Source organism: Sinocyclocheilus anshuiensis, unplaced genomic scaffold, assembly GCF_001515605.1.
Source record: "Sinocyclocheilus anshuiensis isolate Anshui unplaced genomic scaffold, SAMN03320099.WGS_v1.1 scaffold195, whole genome shotgun sequence".
NCBI lineage: Eukaryota > Metazoa > Chordata > Actinopteri > Cypriniformes > Cyprinidae > Sinocyclocheilus > Sinocyclocheilus anshuiensis.
Window position 1 is genome coordinate 2704582 of NW_015548236.1, and position 2361 is coordinate 2706942.

Here is a 2361-nt window from a genome sequence, read left to right on the forward strand (position 1 = left end):
TATAGTTTTAATTATATATATATATATTATATATATATTTAAGCAATATTTTTATTTCTATTTCTTTTTAATTGCTTAATTGCTATTTTGTCTGTTTGCTTCATAATTGCTTTAAAGAGGTCCATGATAGAACAAATCATATGTTGTTTTTGTTCTCATTGTTAAGAATGTCGAAATGCAGCTGCCCTTCCCATCCCACCCAGACCTTCAGACAAGTGCTGTGTCCTTAACTCAGATGCTACACAGATTAGGAGAGTTATATTTTTTAAATGTATCGTTATTTTCAATACCACGCGCAATTAAGCTCAACCCAGGGCATGTGACAAGCTAAACATGTGAACTAGTTTTTGAAATACCCCTTATTCTTTATCGAAGGTTGGGCCAGTGAATGGACGGCGGTAAAGTTAGTTTGACGTTTGACATTCATTAGACATTCGGGATTTTGCCAATTAACCTCTTTGCAGCTTTTATGTTTTGAGCCCAAACTAACTCAGATAGTAGGTAAAAAAGAAAAAGGCATGCAGCATTATTTAGCATTAATACTAACCATCCTTGTTCTGTCTTGAACTTGTACACTGATCCCAGAATGTGGCAGAGAGCACCGCCTGGCCTTAGGTCCTGAAAACACTTTGCCTGTGGACAAAGAAACAAGGATCAAACAACTGATCACTCATAACTCTGCAAAACTAGGTTTCATGCTATGACTGATCTGGGTGTTGTGGTGATAACTATCTCCTTGACTCCATCAAAAAGGCAAGAAATGGAAAGATATGTACTTAAATCTACAAGAATAGAGGTTATTACGCATGGTTTGCCAGAGAAAGAAGTGGAAAAGCAGCAACTCACTGGGAGTTTTGTAAAGCTTGGGTTATTTGCTCGACGGCCAAATGAATTTTCCTGAAACTGCAGCAGTTGGATGACCAGCCCAGACAGAGACTTGCTGGAGGGAGCATCAGTCTGTACATACTTAAGAGGGAGAAAAAAATTTAAATTGCACAACAAATTGCAAAGAGGCCTATACCCTTTGAGTGTTTAATAGCTTTCACTACAATAGATTTTGCTATATACAGTACTGGTACTATTGAATGGTTTTCACATTCAAACAGTTTAAGACTTTAGATGCACCAAGGTATGTGTTACCTACACAGTGGGAAGTGGACAGGGATGGTATGGCACTGTGAGAAGGGGGTGTGTCAATCAGGTCGTGTAAACAAACACCTTTGACCACAAACCTGTTTCTGCAAACTTAAAGCTGCTAGCATGCTGCTAACATAAACATTTACTTACACCGCCTCATATGGAGACTACAAATGAGTCTTTTATTTTATACTGACTCAAAAGGTGGAGTTTGATATAAACATAACTTTAACGTTACCGCTAAAATGAACACAGAATGAAGGTTGTCACTTCTGTCCAGTCAATTAGGTTGAGACCGTATTCTGTGGAGTTAGCTGTTCATTTCTATATTATATGAGGCAAACAGACAAAATACCACCACATAAAAGAGACTTTTGCAGTTTGAAGCGATAATAAGAATCACAAAACCACAAAAATAGCAAGGCAACCAGAGCTGTCTGTAAAGAAATTTAAAAAAAGGCTTCAGGGAACCACATCATATGTGGGGTCCCCGGCTATTTAGCTCGCTAACCTTTTTATAATGCTTTCCAATCCAACTGCGAACTGTCTCCAACTGAGAGATTATTTCCGGGCTTTCCCAGAATTTACAGCACGGCCCACCGTCCATCCTTCGGCTCAATGAAGAGCTACAACCGGCTTGACTCGTCGTAGGTCCAGCAGCAGAGCCTAGCGCTTGTGTAGCCATTTTTACATGCTAATAATTAACCTTCCCTTCGCTACCCAGAATGACTGCAGACTCCACAGCGCCTCTAGCGGTAAGACCAAAAAAGGCGTCAACGACGCCAACTGCATACTACCAAAGAGGGACTTTGATACTACACACAGTACATACTGCATACGGCCCATTATTTCAAGAGGTATTATTTCGTCAGATTAGTACACAAAGTAGAAGAAAACAATAAACCAAAAATCTGATATGTAAGTTTAGGATGGCAAAACATTCGTTCAGCAGTCATACTCAACTTTCAACATTGCAACTAAATTTTAACACTGAAATTAAACGATATTAATTAATCATATGAAATTAATTAAACTCTGACACAGTTTGAGATAAAGGTATCAAACCAACTGTAAAATATTCAGAATATTATGCCCTATAATGTACAAGTCTTGGTTTTCCAGATTATGCCTTGATTGTTTTTATATACAGCACTGAAACCATATTTGTCATGTTTTATATACTGTACCCACTTAAATTAATTAAACTCTGACACCGTTTGAGAT

The 2361-nt window shown here is 38.0% G+C and overlaps 1 protein-coding gene across 1 annotated transcript in view; it reads right to left on the reverse strand.

Annotated features, from left to right (window-relative positions):
* Nucleotides 1-1879, reverse strand: part of LOC107654761 (SWI/SNF complex subunit SMARCC1-like) — a 17650-nt gene extending 15771 nt beyond the window's left edge. Inside the window, exons 1-3 of the mRNA XM_016442007.1 lie at nucleotides 1649-1879; nucleotides 847-966; nucleotides 548-633 (exon numbers count right to left, since the gene is read on the reverse strand). Coding sequence (XP_016297493.1) covers nucleotides 548-633; nucleotides 847-966; nucleotides 1649-1822 — 380 coding nt within the window. The 5' untranslated portion in view covers nucleotides 1823-1879. The remainder of the gene's footprint in view (nucleotides 1-547; nucleotides 634-846; nucleotides 967-1648) is intronic.
* Nucleotides 1880-2361: the final 482 nt, after the last annotated feature.